Source organism: Necator americanus, chromosome III (assembly GCF_031761385.1).
Source record: "Necator americanus strain Aroian chromosome III, whole genome shotgun sequence".
Lineage (NCBI taxonomy): Eukaryota > Metazoa > Nematoda > Chromadorea > Rhabditida > Ancylostomatidae > Necator > Necator americanus.
This window is the reverse complement of record NC_087373.1, coordinates 18,762,217-18,781,979: the sequence shown is the minus strand read 5'-3', so window position 1 is coordinate 18,781,979 and position 19,763 is coordinate 18,762,217. Positions and strand designations below refer to the sequence as shown.

Sequence of the window (19,763 nt, the reverse complement as noted above, 5' to 3'; positions counted from 1 at the left end):
GTGAGTTCTAGACTACTTATTCAAGTGAAGCCAATAAATAGGTTGCTGGGGGACCAGAACGTATACATAAAGGAGCGTTCTAATTTACTTCGTAGGAACTAAAGCGGCTCCCACTCTGTTTTTTTAGGACAATTAGGGAGAGGTGGGCGGGACCGCCCAGGATCCAATCTGGGGATCCTGGGCGAAGGTAATCTACAACTCCAACTCTACCTTTCTCTTAAATGCTTTCGCTACGTCAGATTCGTGGTCCCTTAAATGTCTAAATTGGATCAATGTATAGCCGGTGCAAACTACCTTAAGTCTGGTACGATTGCGTATGCACTCGAAACGGCGCGGTGGAGGCAGCAGTTGGAACCGAGGTGACCGTTGCAAACTGCAGCGATGGGTGCTGCCAGCAAGGGGATCACCGCGCTCCACAGAAGCAGAAGCCGCATACGCAATGGCGTATGTGCTTCGTGTCGTTTTACCCTACACCCTACTATAGGTAGATTTGAACAGCATTTGTACAGTATGGTCAGTTCGTTTTCTTCCCTTTCATGTCTTTGTTTTCATTTTTTTAGTTTCCATAGAGCACGTTGTTTGTATCCATTCACGAGAAATTGTTCTATTTTGCTCATTCGTTTTCCCTAGTTCCTGGGAGTCTGTCAGTTTTCATAAATGGTTCTAAAGTTGCTGATAGTTCTGGTACAGGTTACTGAGTTTGTTTTCTTGCCATTTTTGGTTTTCTTTCAACAGTTAGACATTAACATGGAGAAAGGGAAAAGTGCGTCTGTATTGAAATATTTTGTAGTCACTGTATATGTGGCTGTTTATTCTCTTCATCGCTCTTCGAAGAATCAGCGGCGACTCTTATACAGAAGAGTTAAAAATACGACGATTAGCTCCCGGGAACATTTTCACCGAATTCCAGCTGGATATCAGTTCTGGCGACGTGCAGTTGGGTAAGCTGTTTTTCAGAATTATCTGCCGTTCCATGTAAGGACTCATCACATAAGATTGAGGTTCTAATAACAGCCGGTACTTTGAAACTTTTCGATGACTAGCTTTATCTTCACACCACTTATTAGCTTTCATTTTTCTCACTTTCCTTACTTGTTTAGCAGTGTAGAAATCATATTTCGATCACAGCTCATGTAAAGATCTACAGAGTCCTTAATTTACATCTTGCAACCAGTGAATGGTCAAAACGTGCGGTTGGTAGACATGGTAGTCTTGTTTTGTCTGAACAGCCGGAGTGTTCACAATCTGGCAAGAGAATTAGTTCAACCGAAAATTGGCGAACGGGGCTTTGGACATTGTTGATCACGAAAATTTTAATTATTTGGTTTGGGGTTTTATCAGTTAAGGATAAAGGATAAAGTGTCCAACGTTAATTAATCTACCTGGGATGCACCACCACGTTCACTTCAATTCAGAATCTTTCAAGTCATTTCTATTCCCCGAGACAGTTCATCGAACCCGAAGGAGTGAAAAGTTGGTCGGCACTAGGGCGGATTCGAACCTCCGGTCGGTTGTGCATACAGCGGAACTTCTTACCGACTGCGCTACAGCCGCCCTTTTATAAGCTCATCTTGTTATACTATTATCTTTGCACTTTCTGCTTCTTTTTTTCCTAAGTGATCCCTTTCAAACTTTCTCCTGAAAATAGCGATCTCTTCCAAAATTTGTTGGGGATATGTTATTCAAGGCGCCATGTAAAGATCATAAAACCCTTTTTGATGCATAATGTCGTATCTGCAGTTCCACAATGCCCCATGAAATTATAGTTCCCGTTGAATATGTGGTCTGCTGACTACATTCGTTATGTCCTTGGATATACAGCAAAGGATGTCTTTGTGATCCTACTGATGTAGATTTTTTTTACAAAAAAAAAAGTGAAAAAAAACTGTCGAAAGAAGCAAGGAAAAGAGAGCTCCGTAGGTGCCGACATCATTTTCGTTTCGATCAATCGTCCGGACGCGCACCACGTCGGCACAGAAGGTTCCATGCCGACTCTGCGTGAGAATTTTACACCAAACCATTACTAGATTGCAGTACACGCAAACCATCAGACCGCATCTACCCAACTGAATAAATATTAGATATACACCCAGAAATTATTTGGAAAGAAACCGATCATGTTGGTAGTTTTATGTGATTTTGTGATCAGTATCTTCAAGCCACTTACGCAGTTGCGCTGGGCTTCAGGTTGTTTTGACTTGACTACGGCACTTTTGAGCGATGATTTGAATATTGCTCCATAGTTTGAGCACAATGTTCCTGGGCTTGCTGCATCTATATGAACAACGCACAGGGTAGATGAGAACCTGCCTTTGATGTTGTTCGTATAGTCGAAGGAAATTCACTTCAATGTCTAGAAACGATCCTCGTATCCCAATAATATGACACCTAATGGATTAGTAACCGTCCCGAAGATGCCCTGTTATTCATCAAACTCGCAAAAAGCTTCCTGTAGGAGAGCGAATAAATTCACTGCCACTTAGAATCGACTGTACATATGTGCATGTTGTGCATGTTTTGGAACTGCTCACAACTCGTTCAAATTTTAGGTTCAGAGTACACGTTGTTTCCTCGGATATTGGCTGAAATTATTTCCTCTCACTCTGTGGTTGAGTTGTCGTTTCATCTTACCCAAGGTCGCTGGTACAGCTCTACATGGGGCTTACCACCTCAGCCCAGTGGCCCTACTGGAGGTGTGGTGCATGCTTGGATTCTGGGGAATGCAACTACGTGAGTTTTTTTCTTCAGATTTCTTTGATGTGATTGTCCCTAGCTGTCACTCCTTTTAAGTTGCATGTCGAAGTGTTTGTCAGTGCTCCTAATAACTATAGCCATCATTAACTTATCATCTTGCTCAACTAATTTTTCAGGGAAAAGTTTATTGTATGTCGTAAGGGTAACTAAAATGAGTATCAAAAGAATAGTCTTATCTCACAAAAAAAAAAACCCGCCAGATTTTTCTTCAAAGGTCTAGGTCGTGCTACAAGAAATTCGTCGTCCTTAGAATCTTAGGACATTGTCTGCAAATTATTTCGGTTTTACAACGTGAAAAGCTTTACCAAAAATATAGCCTCGCCGCAAATTTCATTTTTTAGTATGTGACAAGAATTTCTCCTTCTTAACTCTCATAATTCCTAATGTCTTTTGAGCAACTGAGCAATAAGCGACGATTTGGTAACTATGAAATAACACGAGAAGTTTTCTTGGGAACTTTGATTTGTACTGTTGGACCGAATAGCCATGAGATTTTAAGAAAAAGTTGTAGTGAAATCCGATGGGTTATCTTGCGTAAATCTTATGTCGGGATGACACTTTCTGAAGGATGACAAATAATGGTCATTTGACACTTCTTGCTAGATGACATAGTTGATCGTTATGTTAAAGGAAGGAATCTTCCTGTACGATGATATGTCGCTTCAAACTATCAGATATTCGCAGCCAAAATTCATTGTTGAAAATATCTTATCAGTCAGTTTTAGTACGATTTTTTCATCACTATGAAACTGTTTTAAACGATAGGTAGACAATATCTTGTTTTCGTTTTAAGCTCAGCGAATTTTACAGCATGGGCTTTATTTTAGCGTTAGCGGAATTTGGGTGCTCCTTATGTGATTATTATCTGTTAGTGGCATCGGGTAGCGACAGATCTTTTAACTTAAGATCCACCTCATGTCTCATTTCTCTTATCGGGCGCGAAATTGTTTGGTGGCCCTTGCATTTATATTCATCTTTTCATCAATCTCACTCTTTTTTTTGGTCGAGTTTCTTTGAAAGCTGTCGACTTGCTTTTTCCAATATACAGTAGGTCTCCTTTTTTGCCCTTTTCTGAGGTGCGAGAACGATTCGAGAAAAGTTGAGAAGGCAAACACAAAGCCAAGAAATAAAGAGAGAAAATATATTTGACGAAAGCTGTAATTCTAAAGTTTTCTTGGAAGGAAGAATTTAGTGATGTACACGAAATAGGCTCTTTCAAAAAAAAAAAAAAAAAAACAAACAAACAAAATCCTGCTTTTCCAATTTTCAGTGGTGAGACTATATTTTTGGTACGTGTTGTTTTACTCCATCCTTACCTTCCCATATTTGTTACAACGGTTAACTCTCTTTAGTGTCGATGCGAAATGGCGAGCTCTCATAAACTCCTTGAATGGAGTGTTCTGCACCGCATTGACGAGCGTAGTCCCTGAACTTACTTCTTCACCAAAGTTCGGGTTCAAAAGACTCGATACTGGTACTAGTTATCAGATGGAACTGCGCCACAGTGCACTTGGAAGAGAAACTGTTTGTGCAGAAAATCTCACTCCGTGGAAGAAGCTTCTTCCATGCAAACAAGTATGTTACGCGTCTTTAAATTCGCTGTCGGAAGCAGTCGCTTTAAATTCAGAGTGGTCTCGTCACCTTATTCAACCCGATCAAATTGTACAAAAGTGTCTACCATTCTATGGGTTTCGAGCTTCATCGAGCTTGCGAGGTAAAACTTCACCACGTGTATCATGAAAGTCGAGTCGTTTCGAACGCAATCGTTTCCGACAAATGAACTGGCGGTACAAGACAAGTGATCTTGAACAGAATCGATCCTGCATGTCTACACTAACGGATCGACAAGACAATGACGCCAATAAGCTCATAGGGACTTTTTTCCTTCTTTTTACAGAGTTTCATTCTTGGTTGTGTGATTGTGTATGAGTGAATTTTTTCGTAGTCTACTCCTATCAGAACCCTTTGTTTTAGAGTTAGAACTTCTCCCTTCGCGTACAACTGCACGGAAAGAAACGAAAAGCTTCAAAAAAAACTCAAGAGCTTATTGCTGCCTAGTATCCGATCGGCGCGTATAAAGAGGCAAGATACTTGCGTTTGCCTCTTCCAAAAAATTAACGTGTCAGGCTGATAGAAAATGCGCGGTAACTACTTTACCAAAGAATGATATACCCGGATCAAAACGACATGAAGCTCGATCCAGTTTCGTAAGCGGATGCGCTCAATGCGGTACAGAGAAAGGTAGCGGTTAGGATCGAGGGTGACTCTTGCTAGCACTACTTATCGTTGCAGTTCGCGATGGTCTCATCTCGATCCCAAGTGGTAGCTGCACTGCGCCGCTTTGGGGCAATCCGCAACTGCTGTTTTCACCGTACGACTACACAGTTTAATAAAACGAATCATAATGTGAATCCTTCATGTTATTTTAGGGTGAAGAATGTAAATGGCAGCTCCATCTTGTAATGAGCAATGTTGTCGACATTCCCATAAAAAGTAGGAGATTGGGTAAGTGCAATGGTGTTATTCGTTCTTAAAGGCAGCGTATCACGATATTTTTATGTTTGGATCTCTTGTGAACAATACAAAGTTCGGAGTTGTAGAGGTGCTCTAGAATTGCAATGCCTTTGTTCTCGATGTGGATTGCGAGCATGAGAGTGGCCGCACTCAGTTTCTCCTAATCGTTCTAAAAAAAACGCGTGGTTGTATAGTAGGATCAAAACGGCATGAAACACGTACACAATTGCGTACGCGGCTTCTTTCGAGGCGCTTCGGTGGAACGTAGTGGCTAGGAGCGTGGTGAAATCCTTGCTGGCACCACCCATCGCTGCAGTTGGCGAAGGGCCCACCTCGGTTCCAACTGCTGCCTCCACTGCCGTTTCGAGCGCGTACGCAAATGCACATCAACTACACTCGTGTTTCATGTCGTATTGATCCGACTATACTTAGTTACGCAGACACAGACGACAAGTTACGTGAAAAGTGAGACTGCGCCACTACGCCTGTACGCTCCGGTTACCTCAGCAGTCTATTCATTGGCTTCAGAAGAATAGGCTGCTGGGGAGATCTTACTGATTTTCGACCGCTCGTTCTTGACCGAGGTGCATGAACAAGGGTGACGCGTTCCAACATACCTCGCAGGAGCGAAGGCCGTTTTTCACGCCGTTTTAAGGATCATCAAGGGAAACGGAGCGTGCCCATACTCATAATCTAAATCCCTAAGTCTCCTGTCCACGAGAGATCCAAACATCGACAATTTCATGATACGCTGTCTTCAAATACAGTATCTGCGCTAAGCATTCCGTTGTGACTGCAGTATGATCGATCTGAGGTTCGAATCCGCTTTGGTGCCAACCAAGCTTTTCACCTTTTCATGAATACAATAATAAATGAATATAATAAAGATTTTAATTTTAGAGAATGTTTTTTAAAGTTAATGATATATTGTTGTTGTTACAAAGCACACTTGTCATGTTCAATTGTGAGGCCAAATATCGGGGATTGCTTAGAGAAATGAAAAACCTTTATTCTCGGCAGCGACATGCGGCCTTTTCCGTGACTTGTGAGTGTTAGCCGGTGCATCAAGTCAAAATCATTATTTTCACAGATGAATCTAGTGCCATTTTATCGATCTCAAATTTATAGGAAGAAAGGTTTTTATTGACCAGAATCGAAAAACTTTTGAAGATTAAAAACGGAAAAAACCCTACTTTATCGTGATTTTTTTATTATAAATGTATAATAATAACAAATAAGCATTATAATAAATAGTGGTTCTCTTTACACCAAATATGATGAAAGTTTTGTTAAGGATAACTACAACAAAAGTAGGCCTTTCAATAACTCAAAGCTGTGTCCGACGTTCGATCAATATAACAATATCTGAGGGCCTCTCTTCATGTTGTAAATTTCGTCAGTCTTAGTATTTTGTTTTCAACCAAACACACGTCCACACGCACTGCATGCAAGAAATTGATGTTGGCGTTAAGAACGGGATTGATTCAAATGACGCTTTAACTATTTACTATGAGGCAAATGAGTGAATAAAGAAAAATCACACACATGTCATTCTTCGACGTATTCCGCATGAAGGTTACAAAGCCACCACTTACTAACGTTTCTAGAAATCATAATTACTAGTTAGCTACAACTCAGAAATTAGTGCATTATTCCATGTGATATCGGGACCATTTTCCATGGTATTTCAGACTTCAGTACTTTCGAACTGTTTGGTCGGAGGACAACAGGGGTTTGCAAAGCAGCTGCAAGCAGTAAAATGCTGGTTCAAATGGACGACGAGGTTTGTAGCATTCCCAAATAGTACATAAAACCGCAACTATAGAACAATAAGCTTCATATTCTTGAGTTTTTGCATATTTGATGTTGTAAGACATTGTTAAGCATCAACATTGGTTTCTTCCATGACTCTTTTCTTTCAAGAACATGCGTCTCGAACCTGCTCCATCGGAAATCATAACCAAGTTGGAAGACCGCTTTGCCGTTTATGATCTCCAAAACAACAAAACGGAATATCCTTTCTCAGTGTCTGCCTTTTATGGATCACCGTTCAGTCCCAAATCCGCCCAGATGCATGCTCTGGTTAGGTACGCTGTTTATTACCAACCTTTTAAATAACGAAGCCACGAAGAAAAGGATAAATGTCGGGTGAGATGAAATGATAACCAGAATATCCATTCAAGATTGCTGCGGCACATACAACAGAACACCTGACGCATTCAGAGACTTAAAAAAATTGTGTTGAACGAACTTCTCTGTAAATCTTCAGATTTGAAACATCTCAACTTACATTACATGCTGCATGAACAGATACGCTGTTTGTTTCTTACTTAGCATTCCTCTTGCACTTCGAGTTTTTCTGAACTTTTTTCTGAACGACGCAAAAAAAAAAACAGTTGAAAAGTTCGACTTTCAATGAGTCTCGGCTTACTTGGATGTCGTATCGATTTTAATAAGCTGTACGTGAGGTTAAGTAATTTTATTGGCTAACGTTTCGGCAATATCGCCTTCTTCAGAGCCTGAAATGGGCGATTCAATCTACAATTCAAACGAGCAACCTCTCCACAACTAAACTGATAAACTCCATGCCTACTTTTTCATTCACCAACTTAACGACTACACTGAATGCCCACCTTAGATCGGAGACGCGTAGCATGGAACGCTGACTGATCTATCACGAGGACGAATAGTTCGATATTCTTATTCGGATCGGAAGAACCATTCGAGATTTTCGAGCCAACGTTTTAGATTCGTGCGCTAAGATTCGGACCCTAATTTCAAAATTATTTAACAACCTCGTGTACATCTTATCAAAATCGATACGACGCAAAAAACAGTTCTGAAATCGAATAAGGTTGATAATCGAGAGCGTAACTTCTCATTCGGCATTATTTTTGTAGTCTCGAATTTTCTAGTATTTTCTATAAGCATCAGCGCTAATCCATTTCACTTCTAATCCATTCGCCCTCCATGGAATACAGCAAAAACCTTTCTGCGACGTCTTCGAGGGTGCTTGTTACGAAAATCGGTAGTTCATGGGCAATGCTATTCATCGATATTATTGATGTTCACCTACTTTTTCTACAACCTGCCAGCTGATTTTTTACGCACTACAATTCTACGTATACCATTTCTACCTCGTTCAAAACTTCTAGATGTGCCGAAAAAACTTTCAAACTTTCTAAACTTTAAAAATGATCTATAGGATTTTCCGTAATGTTCAATGGTTGTTAAGTATGTTGCAAACGCATTGTTTCCTCACATTAGTATTTGTGCTATTAAAAAGGTGTTACCAGCACGAGAAGACGGCGAAGCCGGCTGCTTGAGCTGGTGTAGCTGTTTTACATTCAAATATCGCAATTAGAACTGTACCGCTTTCACTTTCCAGTTTCCTTTCCTTCAATAATCTGAAAAGCGTACATGAATAACCTCTGCGCAGAAGTCCAGACTCCCTTGCTTCAGTTTATTACCTGATTTTTGCAGAGGTTGTGTCTGTACTAGAGTAACTACTTCGAAGATTTGTGTAGAATATTTCGAACCATAACATGCCCTTCGAGAAGTATGCACACAGGTGGCTGCTGAGTGCTATTGTAATTGCTACCGAGTATGAGAACTGTGAGGCGGGTGTAGTGCAGTCGGTTACAGGTTCCGCTGTCTGCACGATGGATAGGAGGTTCGAATCCGCCCTAGTGCTCACTAAACCTTTCGGGGTAGATAAATTGGTACCAGGTTTGTCTGGGGGAACAAAAACACTGACTTGACACATCGGCTAGCCCCCGCAAGTAATTGCATAGGCCAGTTGCACGTTCGTAAACCTCAAGCGATTCTGAATCTAAGGTGGAGCATCACAAGCGGATTGGTTAACTTTATGGCACTTTATGAGAACCGTATGATCACCCAAATGTCATGTTGTTGGTAAGAGGTTCGGCTGTGATTGCACTTCGATTGTTCGGAAACACCCAGAGCCGAGCCTTTCACACCTTTAGGGTCAGTGTATTTATAACCTCGAACTTGTCCAGCTCCAGGAAATCACGGTGCGCATCTGCTTAGGGATTGCTCAACGTCGCATACTTTGTTCGTTATTCTTCAAGGTTGACGAAATGGATCGTGCAAGCCATTACTCTAAATGTAACGTAGTTCGAAATGTGTCGAGGTGACAGATGAAATTGGTGCTTGTTGTGGGTTGAATTCTTGAAGAGATGATTGCCGTTTTTTGGTAGTGACTTCTTAACTGGAAAAATTGCGGGAGACATGGTTTGACGGCTGACGTCATGCTTTATTTTATGCAGGTTGGAATCTTTTATGACCGACGTGTATCGCTATCCACTTATACCTTTTTTCTCAGATCCTGAGAACGGAAATGATTTTCATCTGCATAAAATGAGAACACTCATTACTGGTTGATATCCTTCGACTTTTGCAAAAGTCTTGTTCACCTAGTTCGTTTCTGTTAGCGCCAACAACTGCAGACCTCAAATTGTTCGGATCTCAAAATATTTTGTTCATGGATGGTTCAGTTTACCCTTCAAGCTAGGTTTATTTCCAGCGTATCCTCTTTCGTCGGAGGCAGTGACCAAGTTGCTGGAGTTTTGGCATCAGTGCTCACAAACGCAGGCGAGACTCAACGCGTCATTTACTCTCATCAACTACCTTGGTTCTTGCTGATTTATTATCACACAATCACTTTAACTTGCAAAGATTTGCTGAGTGGTCAGAAACAGGTGCTTTCTTCCATAATAATTCATAATTCTTGGCCATAATTACCCTTATGTTTTTAGGTACCTATTATTTATGACCGCTATTTCGCTCCTTCTATTACACGGGAAAAACCAGCCCTCCTTGAATGGGATCTCGACATTCCTCGGAAATCAGAATGCCGCCTGCAAATCAGTTTTGACAAGGCATTTATGAGGTTTGGTTCTTGTGGATTTTATGCTCACCTCTCAGCCAGAACTCCTTATTGTCTTGACACAATTATTATTAAATTCTGTTCAACCCTACAGCTGCAAACCACATTTTCCATTACTTCAGCTGGCGTCTCACTAGTGCAGCCACGCGTATTATTTGTGTCATTTGAGTTCTAAATGTTCGTTTGTAATAACTGGTCAGCGGTAGGCAATTATACCATTAATGTTTAAGTGTTCTTTAAACTCGCTCGTTTTGTGCCTGAAGAGACTTGTAATGGCAAATCGGGGGCACACTTGTTTACTACAACGTATCGATTGCAAATGAGAAGCGAAAATGGAGCTGTGGCTGTCGTGAAACAATCACTACACCACAGCTTTCTTAATCAATGTGATTGCAAATATTTACTGTGGTAGCTGTGGTGTACTGCTCCAGCGTTAAGTTATGCTTCCGGTCCTTTGTAGTAGATATGTCATTTGATTCAGTCACTTAATTACTGAAGACTCAATCATTCTTTAGAATCCGAGAATATCCTCCCGACGCCAACCATGGTATGTATGTCCCCGCTGCGACTCTTACACTAGTTCGCAATAGTTCTCTAGTACAGGAGAACGGGAATACTACAAGGTTGGTGATTTTTGAATGACTGGCATTGTACTAGAGTTTACAAAATACGGATATTAAAAAAGCCAAAAAGTTTGAAATATGCCAAATATTTGTATACACCAGAAGATTTCAATTCTATTTTAGTGTTTGCTGTGATCAATGAAAAATCTTAAATAGGCCTTCCAGAGAATACCTCGAGACTGATTATTTTTCGCTAGTAACATATCGCTCGTTTCAAGAACATGTTGCATTACAATCAAAGAAGTAATTATATTCTGTTCACTTATGTTATGCAATATTATACTAATCCTGCAAATCATTACTACTTCATGGGACTTCGCTTACAGTTCAAATCTGGTGCCCAGTATTTCTCCAGCTTTCCTCGTCAGAGGTTCGATTTGTTTTCTATCTTATCATTTCTGAGCAGCTGAGAAAAAGGATATTGAGGAGAGTGTGTTTTCTTTTTTCAAGCACATCCAAGCGTACGCTAACAATGAACCTGCACCTTTACAATCTAAAAAATTCTTTCGTTCTTTTTTCTTGAGGGCTCTTTATACTTTTTGTTTACATCAATGAGGTGAAGAGAATGTGTAAAGGAAGGTGGTCTTGTGCGTCTTCTCCAAGACTTTCCTTCTTAGTTATCATTAGATTGACTACGTCTTCGCCTTTGTTGATTTTCAGCTAAGTCCTATAGCTGGAAAATGTTGCAACGGTTGATTAATAAGTATTCTTCAACAACCATTTTATTTAACTTTTCTCCAATCAAAAACCTCTGAGAAAGCAAGGCCTTAGAGGGTTGTTAAAAGGGTAATTCACGCCTGTTTCTTATCTGGGTGGTTTTACAGGACTATACACCTAAATGCATAGTACATAAACTACCATAGCAGTGTATTATTTGCATCCAAACAGAACGGTCAACAATCATCACCCAGATAAGAAACAGGCGTGAATTACCCTTTTAACAACCCCCTAAGGCCTTGCTTTCTCAGAGGTTTTTGATTGGAGAAAAGTTAAATAAAATGGTTGTTGAAGAATACTTATTAATCAACCGTTGCAACATTTTCCAGCTATAGGACTTTTTTTGCCGTTTTATCGTGTTAATTACTTTCTGATAGGCTACTGAAGAACGATGAGGAATACTTACATATTATAATCCACTTTTCAGAGAAGGGCCCATTACTCTGTACGGAAATACGCTCCTCATCGTACTTCCCGTGCCGGATTTCAGCATGCCTTTCAATGTCATTTGTTTTGTCATGACGACAGTTTCTCTTTGCTTTGGACCCATTCATAGTTTTTCAACAAAAATGTGAGATTCTGTCATCTTGAAATGTTTAGTTTCAAACCACAACACTATGTTGTTTTCAGGCTGATTCCTGTAAACTCAGCTCTGCCCAGCTCATCTCTTGCAAGAAAAGCCTTCCGCCTCTTTTTACTGACTATGCTAGTCCTAGCTTCCTATGCTCAGTACAAGGAAATGAGTCTTCACGAAATACGAAGAAGCATAGAACATTTCTTCGATAAGATGAACAGTGTATAAGAGTAACTGGAAGGAATAGCGTTCACGAGAAGTGTTTTGATTGGTAGCACTTCTTTTCAGTTTACGAGAAAACGGGTTCTAATTGCTCTTTACTATAGCCGAGTCAAAACGATATAAGGCTCGGTGCAGTTGCGTAAGCCCAAGAGGTGCGGTTAGGATCGAGGTGGACCCTTGCTAGCGCCATCACCGTCATGGTCCCACCACGATCACAACCGCTACCGCCACTGCGTGGCTTCGAGCGCAGCCGCTTGCGCAGCTGCACAGAGCTTTATGTCGTCCTGATTCGACTATAGTCACTCTTTTGAACTTGTAACTTTTAAACTGCTGTGTTTTTGTGCAAATATTGAGCTAAATGAAATATTTTGTATCTATTCTAAATAGTTGGACAAATATCTAATATAAAAGGATAAAGGATGAAGTTTCTGGTGTTAATCAATCCGCTTGGGATGCGCCCCCACTTTCACTTCAATTCAGGATCGTTTGAATTGAAGTGAACTTGTCACTGGCCCATACAATGACCTGCTGTGGCTAGCCGATGTGTGAATTCAGTGTTTTTAACCTCCCAAACAAGTCTGGCACCAATTTATCCACCTGGGAGGGATGAAAGGCTTGGTGAGCACTAGGGCGGATTCGAACCTCCTATCGATCGTGCGGGAAGCGGGACCTCTAACCGCTACACTACATCCGACTTTATATAATATATTTACGCTAAGAAATACACTGGGTTTATTGCAGGACTCTGCATTTTAGCTGTATTACGATGAACGATAAAATTGGGCGATGGTCCCCACGGAGGTTTGGACCATCACAATGATACTAAATGCTGCGGATAACGCTTGTAACTAAACCCGAACTCATACAGAATTCTGAATAGCATTGTACTTTTTTCTATCATACCGCTGTAGTGTATGGTTACAGTACCTGGAATATAGGCATTGCATACCTACCAGATTGTCAACGATTGGTCTATTTCGTCCACAAGCTGTGCTATCAGCTTCCTAATATCGTTTTTTTTTTCGATCGACTTCGATTTTTGTGATTTGATTCACCTTCATTGAAAGGTTTCTTTGTTTATTTTCTGCGAAGAGTCTCATAGTTGCGAACGATCGTTTTGCTTCAGATTAACATGGCAAACTTCTCTTGCGCAGAATTGAGACGACTCTGTTATGTCTCTCCTGCACTCGTGCTTTAGCTGCAAAGTAGTATTTTTGAGGGTAAACTGGTGCGGGCGTGTGCCACGACGGCACCTTTTTCAGAAACTTCGGCTAAGTTTTTTATTTTCGCTAAATTCCCTAAGCAGTATCAACTGTATGTGGACAAAGCAGTACAATTCTCCTCGCCGAATTTAGTGGGAGTCCTTGATGCCGTTATTTCATCCCACATCATTTCCTCCTTTTTCTACCTTATTTTTCATGAAACGTGGCAGCAGTGAAGAAATGTAGGCTACTCTTCGAAATCGCCCTGCCTTATTTATCTTCGGATCCTCGATGCACTGCGCCTTATTTCATTTCGAGGAAGCCATTTGCGCATCTGAATGAGTCCTTCGTTCGAAGTAACTATTATCTCCCCACGCCGTCTCTTCTTTGCTAACAATTGCAACGTGGAGTTCGGCCCTAATCGTCCGCTCTTTTCTAGTATACTACATCGTTTCGTTTGTTTTTTTCGCACATATTTTGTTATCACTTAGCTGAGGTGGCGCCGACGCTTAACTATCACTTCGAACCACCAGATTGATATCGCGCGATCGTACCACTTCTGAGCAAAGCTTGATGCAGCGAACAATTTCCAGCCGCAGAACAATTTGTCTGCAGCTGATAGCAGGAACAAATCATAAAAAGCTTGTACTGACTATATTTGTAGAGTGAGTACATAACACGCCTCTAATCTCACAAAGCGCTTGTAACACGCAACTCAAAGGCGACGCTACGTGTTGAAGTTTGCCCAGAATTCAGCTTAAGATGAGTGGCAACGATGGTTGTTGTACAGAATCTGTCCAGCAACTCAGTAGCATGTCCTTCCATTAACGGAGCCATGTGCCAAGAGCCAACGGAACCTGTAACGAAAATAGATTATGTCCATTGACAAATACTAATCGTTTCCGGTATCAGTCACACTTTAAGTTCATATATTTTCATCATAATAAGCAAACCAAGATCTGGATTTCCAAGGAGTCTCAGAATTCATTCCACCAGATTGAAATCACGGATTTGCGCAGCAAAGAGTGGTTGCCTGATACGGTGCCTTAGAAATCCATTCAGGTCAGAGTGCATCACTGAGCAAGAAAAGAGCGATTCCGCTGTAATACAAGAATGTGCTGAATTTAGTGATGGGTTTGGAGTTCTATTGATATTTTTGTCTTGTGAACCTCGACTCCTGCTGTTCTTAGGTGTCGAGCGAGCGCTAGTATTTTTGTCCCATGCGAGAGTCGTCTAACGATCCCTCCTTCCGCGTGGGACATGAAACATTTTCTTTGAAAGACTATCCGGCCGGGGACCATCCTGCATTGCGTTTAATATTCCATGGTACTCAGTTGCTCACAACTCTGGTCCAACGACTGTCGCTGAAACGCATCACACATCGAATCCGCCCCTCCCTAATTTACTTTTCTTGACAAGTTCTGCGGCGTCTATAATCTTCTACTGCTATGACAAAGCTTCAAACCCCTTCCCTGAATTCTATGAAGTAAGATGCACCTTGCATCTCTCTTTCGATTGAGCGTTCAGCCACCCTGATGTCACTTTCTTCCTGCTTGTGAAGTATCCATATTTCCGAAGCACAGCTCAAAAGAGAAAACGGAACTGGGCGCCCCAGGTGTTCTTCACTGCATCCTAAGTGCTCTTCCATCTCGCTACATCTTCCGTTCGACTCCGGAAGCATTCGTTCCGCATGGGTGACGCTTGAATCAGAACGATACCATCAACGAAACGAAAACTGTGTAGATTGTGCAGCTGCCGGACATCAACTTTCGTTCCTACTTTATCCGAAATCATTTTCTGTATTGCGTTCTCGAGAGCGGCACTCGATATTTGGGGCGAAATTGTACCACCCTGTCGAATCTCTATCTTCACATCGATTTTTCATTGTTCTTGTAGAACCTTTTTACATTGAGTGGTTGTTAGTTGACCTTCGTCGTCCAAAACTTCCATGACTTCTGTCTCAACCGATTCAAATTCCTCCAAGTTGATGAAAGTGAAACCAAACGACATCTTGCACTCTTGATAATTCGATAAGATTCGGATCCGCCTATATGTGGTTCATGCTGAATCCTTCCCTCTGGTACCTCGCATGGCCTTCCTCCATCTAACGTTTTTTTCCAATCATGTTGAGGATCGCTCTTGTAAATAGTTTGTAGGTGGGCTAGCTGGGCGATATTCCTGTTTAGGAAAGTGTTTTTATCAGGTAACGAGTGAAAAGGGTTGCTAGGGTCTCGATGAGAACTGGCGTTAGGTTACGTGGATACTCACATTCATTCCCGTTGGAACCGAACTGCGGTTTTTCACCGAGATGATGGTATGTCGAGACGATGGCCTAATCCCGTGCTGATATAACAGCGACATCCGACTGGCAAAACCTTTTATTGACTTGACGATGTGGTCTATTACACTATACACTACGATACCGGACGATTCCCGTATCCAACGAATAGAGAAAGGATTTTGAAATTACGAGTTTCCATGGGTGGTCTCAGTGATAAACTCGAACAGTCTCTAACCCTGCTCGTTCCACTGTAGACCGTGAGTTCCGTGTAGTTCTTCAGGCTTTCTTTCAGGGTCAATATTAGTATTGAAGTCACCAATAATTATTTCATAGAAGAGTGTGGGCTTCTCAGTAGGACTTCTCTAAGTCCAGAAGTTTCGAATTCTTCTTCGTAGTTCGATGTTGGCGCGCAAGCGGCAAGAATAGTCAAAGTTTGTGTTCAACAACACCCTCTTGTCCGTAAACGTTCGATTCAGGTTGTGAGCTGTTCGGAAGAACCGATGTTCATTGCCACCTCTTCAACTGTCGCATGTAAATACCGTGTAAAATACGTGACACTGGAGAAGAACTGTACTAAGAACAGCCCTTCTTCGATGTCATATACTGCATTTAGTGTGTTGTCGTGTCGCCTCCGTCAGTCCGATGACTTCACACTTAAAGGCATCACCCCACGAATCTGAGGTGGTGCAGATTTCAGGTGGAGTATTCGTATACAGGATGGGAGACTACGGAGAGGGGGGTGATTCCGTCCATTTCTTCCTAATTGCCGTAAAAAACGGCCTGGAAGATACGGCTTCATTCGTTTTGGCGCACCATTTTGTACAAGAGGTTCGATTGGAGCGCGCCAGTCTTGTGCGGCGCCGCATCTTCCGGGCCGTTTTTTACGGCAATTAGGAAGAAATGGACGGAATCACCCCCCTCTCCGTAGTCTCCCATCCCGTATACGAATACTCCACCTGAAATCTGCACCACCTCAGATTCGTGGGGTGATGCCTTTAATCGCCCTCCCTTACATCATCAAATTTTCAACTGGCGCTTCCGATGTTAGCGTACATGTGTTGTATGTACAGATCATCATCTTAATCCTTTCAGTTTCGAAAGCCTGTATGATTCCTGCAGGCCTGTCCTAACGTTCCCGGGTTTCTATTACTGTATCTAGCGGTCAAGTTGAAAGCTAGGCTGCTCACCTCTAGTCCTATGTGTATTGTTGGAAGAAGTTGCGTTCTCCCCGCGAAGACATGGAGCTTATGGTGCCAGCGATGATTCCATCTCGATCTCAACCTGTTTGCCATAGATCAATTTGAGTGAGTCGAGTAAATCGAGGCTTCCGATTCGTGGATTTATAGAGGGTGCTCCGCGCTTAAACTGGCAGTTACGTGAACTACACTCCAGAAGCCACGTAGTGGATAGATTGGTCCAACACGGCAAATCCTCGCTGAAACTTGCTCTAACCCACCGCTTTTCCTTCGGACAACTCTCTTCTTGGTTGCAACTTAACCCAATTTGGTTAATTTGTATGGATGGCTCACTTCTATGATTATTAATACGATCTGACACAATCTTGTCCAATGCTGACAAAACTGGTCAGTGCTTCGCTACCATGTTTGTTTTTGGATCAAGAACTTGAGTGTAAATTGCAAGTTGCAGTGGCGCAGCACACAGCGAGGTTGTTTATGGTACTGCATCGGCGAAGGAAAGTAATGAAGCTGGTGTGAACATTTCGCAAAGGTTGGTGTTTCCCAACGAAGAAGTGAAGTCAGACGTCGTGAAAGTGTTGGCTATTCTCGCAGTCCATGCTAGGGAGGGAAATAATATAGATGTTGTTTTGATTTTATTTATTTGTTCTGCAAGAGCCAGCTCTCCCAGCGTCATTCCAATGCTGCGTCAAGAAATAGAGAAATTTGGCGCTTTGGAATTGATTATCGCGTGCAGAAACGGGTATACAGAACTGCTATAGGTTCCGAGGCCCCGTCGCAGTCTCAGTCGTCTTCGCACCTTTTTTATTTCTATGCAATATTATATTATTTGCAGCAGAAAGAAAATATATTATCGAAAAAATTTCACTAGTCTCTCCTACCATTTTATAAGGATAGAAGTATATCAAACTAGTAAAAAAAAAGAAGAAAATTAGTTTTAAAAAGAACTTTCTTATATTGTAGAGAGCACTACAAAATTCTTGGATGTTTCGGAACCCACTTTTTTAAACTTAACACTTGAGGCAGAAAATTTCCATCTGTGTTCTATCTAAACATTGGAAAGACTTTTGAGGCCTGGAACTGTGGAATTTGTAGCTTGAGAGAGGATATCCTTGCCTAGAAAACAGTGAGACTCGAAGTGCTTGCATTTAGTATGACGCGAGTTATTAGACATTATTTGAGAACGTTTACCGCTCAAGCGGAAATCTGAACTTCAGCAGGTTTTCCCTATAAAAAAACGGCAATACATTTTGGAAACTAATTTTCATATTTGGATAGTGTTTGCAAGAAAATCCCTATAAACAAAGTTTCTCAATTTCAAGCGATCTGGTTCCCTTGAAATCTGAACAAGAAAAATTCAATAAAAACTTTAAACTTTGAAAGTCTCGTGTTTACTTATGTAAACTTATGTACTTATGTTTTGAAACATCACCAGGAGCTGCAGCAGCTTTAAAAAAGCCAGGAGGAGAAAACTGCCGTAGCTCTCAGCATTAGGGTGGTCAAAGTGACAGGCAGGATCAAGCGTGGTGATGGGACACGACCCGACCCACCCTCCCCCATCTAATCTAAATTCCAAAAAGACAAGGGTGTGGGAAAAGACACCGATATGGCTGTTTTGTCGTGCAAACTTTCTTCTCTGAAAAACTACCTGAAGTATTTCTCTTCGTCCTTTTTCCATGAAGTTATTCGCGATCTTCCAGACCTAACAATGTGCACAGAATCTGAGGTTTTTTTGGTCATTTAATTACATTAAATCCAATTCACCCTGCTGAGAACTACGTGTATTTAAATTCGTCATCTTTTAGAAGAAGCTTCAAGTCTCTATCACTTTTGTAAAAATTTGCCTCCGTGTGGTGTTGAACCTGCGTGCTCTCATTGTTACATTTTCAACACGTTTTCAAAACAAAATGTTAGGGCTTCCACACTGTCCTACGGCTGAATCTAAATATAATATTTTGTAATTCATGTAACCATTTAATGTCACTTATTGTAATATTTTATATTGTACGTAATTATCAAATACTACGTAGTATTTTGTCCAATCACACGCACGACCGTCGCGACAGGAGTAGAGTGGAACTCCGCTGGAGGAGTCCTGTAATGTTCGAATTCCGGATATGGATAGAGAGGAATGTTTTCATAGTAACAAACTTTCAGTCATCGTCTTTTACGTAAATAATTGACAAAAATAACGAAGCGCTCGGCTTTCATTTCAGAGTCACGTTTCCGAAATCTGAAATGGTAAGAACATGCAACAATGGCAAGAAAGGTTGAGCTAACTGGGTAAAGTGTCGTTGGGGAGGGGAGGGGAAGCAGGAAGCACTCCTTGGCGCCCTTATTCCTCGAAGTAAATAATCAAACCATTCGGGACCCTAAGGCCTAAGCATTAGTCTTAGAGGATTTATGACATGTAAACTTAAGTTACTAAGAGGAAAAGGTAAGTTAGAGCTTCGGGGAATAAGGGCGCCACTGAGTGACCCTCCCCTCCCCCATTTTACCCAGCTAACTTTTATTGAGAAAGCATAATGTTGGCCTTTTCTGTGGTATAACCCGAATTTAGAAGAAACTCCGTGTCTAGGACATCTCAGAACTCACTTCCATGAAGACACCTCCTTCTTGCGCAGTGTTCGAGACCTTCCCATGGGATCAAATCAACTCTCAATCTCTGACAAGGGCCTTTCGTAGATTCTGGGGAATAGATCTCTGGTCTTGAAACTCATGCGACCTGAAGCCACTAGACATCTCAGTCTGGAAAACCATGGAAGTGAATT

At 41.5% G+C, this 19,763-nt stretch overlaps 2 protein-coding genes across 2 annotated transcripts; one reads left to right on the top strand and one right to left on the bottom strand.

Annotated features, from left to right (window-relative positions):
* Positions 1 to 799: 799 nt before the first annotated feature.
* Positions 800 to 12,319, top strand: RB195_010053 (uncharacterized protein; the record flags this gene model as incomplete). The annotated part of the gene is made up of 12 exons (XM_013443085.2): positions 800 to 941; positions 2,550 to 2,730; positions 4,107 to 4,329; positions 4,382 to 4,468; positions 5,184 to 5,259; positions 6,960 to 7,051; positions 7,192 to 7,355; positions 9,815 to 9,989; positions 10,047 to 10,180; positions 10,693 to 10,800; positions 11,945 to 12,088; positions 12,148 to 12,319. The coding sequence occupies 12 exons, from the start codon at positions 800 to 802 to the stop codon at positions 12,317 to 12,319; spliced, it is 1,698 nt and encodes a 565-aa protein (XP_013298539.2).
* Positions 12,320 to 14,205: 1,886 nt separating this feature from the next.
* Positions 14,206 to 15,525, bottom strand: RB195_010052 (uncharacterized protein; the record flags this gene model as incomplete). Its single annotated transcript, XM_064190880.1, has 2 exons — positions 14,206 to 14,372; positions 15,444 to 15,525. 2 exons carry the CDS (start codon positions 15,523 to 15,525, stop codon positions 14,206 to 14,208), a joined length of 249 nt encoding a protein of 82 aa, XP_064048463.1.
* Positions 15,526 to 19,763: the final 4,238 nt, after the last annotated feature.